The sequence below is a fragment of the Penaeus monodon genome, chromosome 14, assembly GCF_015228065.2.
Source record: "Penaeus monodon isolate SGIC_2016 chromosome 14, NSTDA_Pmon_1, whole genome shotgun sequence".
NCBI lineage: Eukaryota > Metazoa > Arthropoda > Malacostraca > Decapoda > Penaeidae > Penaeus > Penaeus monodon.
The window spans coordinates 6,592,857-6,595,356 of record NC_051399.1 but is presented as its reverse complement, the minus strand read 5'-3'; the positions used below and the strand labels follow the sequence as shown (position 1 = coordinate 6,595,356).

The 2,500-nt window shown below is 33.2% G+C and overlaps 1 protein-coding gene across 1 annotated transcript in view; it reads left to right on the top strand.

Moving 5' to 3' along the window:
• LOC119580817 (V-type proton ATPase subunit C-like) overlaps positions 1 to 2,500 on the top strand; it is a 9,328-nt gene that overhangs the window by 6,362 nt on the left and 466 nt on the right. Inside the window, exons 5-10 of the mRNA XM_037928944.1 lie at positions 41 to 139; positions 434 to 595; positions 838 to 931; positions 1,083 to 1,180; positions 1,817 to 1,946; positions 2,075 to 2,500. The exon at positions 2,075 to 2,500 is cut by the window's right edge and continues 466 nt beyond it. Coding sequence (XP_037784872.1) covers positions 41 to 139; positions 434 to 595; positions 838 to 931; positions 1,083 to 1,180; positions 1,817 to 1,946; positions 2,075 to 2,173 — 682 coding nt within the window. The 3' untranslated portion in view covers positions 2,174 to 2,500. The remainder of the gene's footprint in view (positions 1 to 40; positions 140 to 433; positions 596 to 837; positions 932 to 1,082; positions 1,181 to 1,816; positions 1,947 to 2,074) is intronic.

Here is a 2,500-nt window from a genome sequence, read left to right as displayed (position 1 = left end):
TATTATATACTGCATTAAGCATTAAATCTGTATCTTCCAGCGGAAGCCTTTTGACAAGAAATCTTGGTGACTTGGTAAAAAAGGAAGACTTTGTGCAGAACAGCGAATATCTGGTAACCCTTCTGGTGGTTGTCCCAAAGTAAGGACATTTTCTATCTCAGGTTATTGTTATGGATGTGCAAGTATACTGTGAGTGCGTGCATGTATGTATTATATAATATATAATATATAATATATATATATATATATATATATATATATATATATATATATATATATATATATATATATTATATATATTCACACATACATACCTACACACACACATATACATGTATCATGCATATACAGACATACTTTTTTTCCACAAAAATATAATATTAACAAAAAAAATGGTGTTTTAGTTATTAAAATATATGTAACTTTTCCTCAGGGTGATATATCCCGACTGGCAGTCTAAGTATGAGCACCTAGCAGACATGGTAGTTCCTCGCTCCTCACGCCTAGTGTTTGAGGACCATGATCATGGGTTGTTCACTGTTACTCTCTTCAGTAAGGTGGTGGACGAGTATAAACTCCATGCTCGTGAGAACAAGTAAGCTTTCGAGTTTATAATTTTCCCATTAATCTGTCTTTTGGTTAATCAGGTAGAAAAAATTTATATTCAAGATGCAGTGTATTGGATTGTTTGATTTTTAGAAGGAACCAGTATAGATAGACATGTATTCAGATATTTTTTAAATGTCAGTGTAAAGTTTGTATGGTTTATTGAGGGTTATATTTTCAGGTTTATATTTCAATATCGATTTTATAATACCTTTTATTTCTAATTCCAAGGTTCATTGTACGTGACTTTACCTACAATGAAGAGGAATTGACTGCTGGAAAGAATGAACTTTCAAAGCTAATCAGTGACAAAAAAAGACATTTTGTAAGTAAAGGAAAATATTATGTAATTTTTTTTTTTCAGTAATTGAAGGTGCTACATAACTGAAGTGTGCTGCAAGATATTGCAAATTGCAAGTAAATCTGAGTAATGTGGATGTGTAGATTTTGACGCAGCACACTGTTTATATTTACAGGGTCCATTGGTGCGCTGGTTGAAAGTGAACTTCAGTGAATGCTTCATCTGCTGGATGCATGTAAAGGCCATCCGTGTGTTTGTTGAATCTGTCCTAAGGTAATAAAATCTTTTTTTTATACAAATTCTTTAATTCAGCTAGCAGTACATGTAAAGATTGCAATTCTTCAGCAAGGCATTGCTGTACAGCTGCAAAACACATCAAATTTTCAGACTTCAGTGTTTGCAATGCTCAACCCCACGCACCAGAAAATGCACGTCTCATGCTGCTATATCCCATAGCAGTATCATAGGTGAACCAAGTTACTACTGCTATAAAAAGTGGGGGAGGAAGGGTATGGGGTATGGTGGATTGTATTTGCCTTACATATGATGAGTCTCCTTTTATACTTACTCTATTGATTCACATAAAAAAGAGGTGGAAACAAAACCAGGAACTTCTTGTATGATAGGTTCAGAGTGAATAGGAGGAGTGGTGCATGGTGTACATGCCGTTCATTATGATAATTCTATTTTACTTCTTCACATGGAGAAATTAATAAGTTATAGGTTTGAGAGGTTATTAATTTTGAAAATCCTCAACTCAGTTTTTCATTGTAAAAGAGGATTTGTTTTACGCATGCTACAAATTTGATTTGGTCTTATCCATAATGATCTTGAATAGTGAAAAGAAATGCAAAATGAAGAAGGAACCTTCATGAGGATATTAATTCAGAATTATTTTTTGCATTTCAGATATGGTTTGCCAGTCAATTTCCAGGCTATTCTTGTGCACCCAAACAGGAAGAGTATGAAGCGGCTACGTGATATTCTAAACCAGCTGTATTCTCACCTTGATTCTTCTGCAACAGGAGGAGCTGGGGATGTAAGTGTCTCATTAATTGTTTACATCAATTAGTAAATCCTCTTTTGTAAGGATACTGAAGATTATGACTATAGAGTTGTGCATTTTTACTTATGCTGGATATTAACTGAAAAACTTTTTATTTGCAGACTGTCGATATTCCAGGATTAGGATTTAACACCAGCGAGTATTATCCCTACGTGTCGTTCAAGATCAATACAGACATGATAGGGGATCATAGAAACTAGATACATAAGGAAAGCAAATTGCTGTTAAAATTTAGATCCTTGTTTCTGGTACATGTTTGGTTTACCATAACATAAGATGATAGTTGAAGATTATTTGTAAAAGAGACATGGGAATTTACTAATTTTTTTTTATTGTTCTATTTGGATTGGGATTTAGATGTATATCTTAACAGCTACAATTATCAAGCAATATTTAATGTTTTGCTATGAAGAAAATGCACAAAGATGTTAATGCATGTGGTTGTGAATAGGATGAATTGTGTCAAAAAGAATTGTGCTAATTAGATGGTACTGTGGTCATTTCAGATGTAGAATATTTTATTTGTA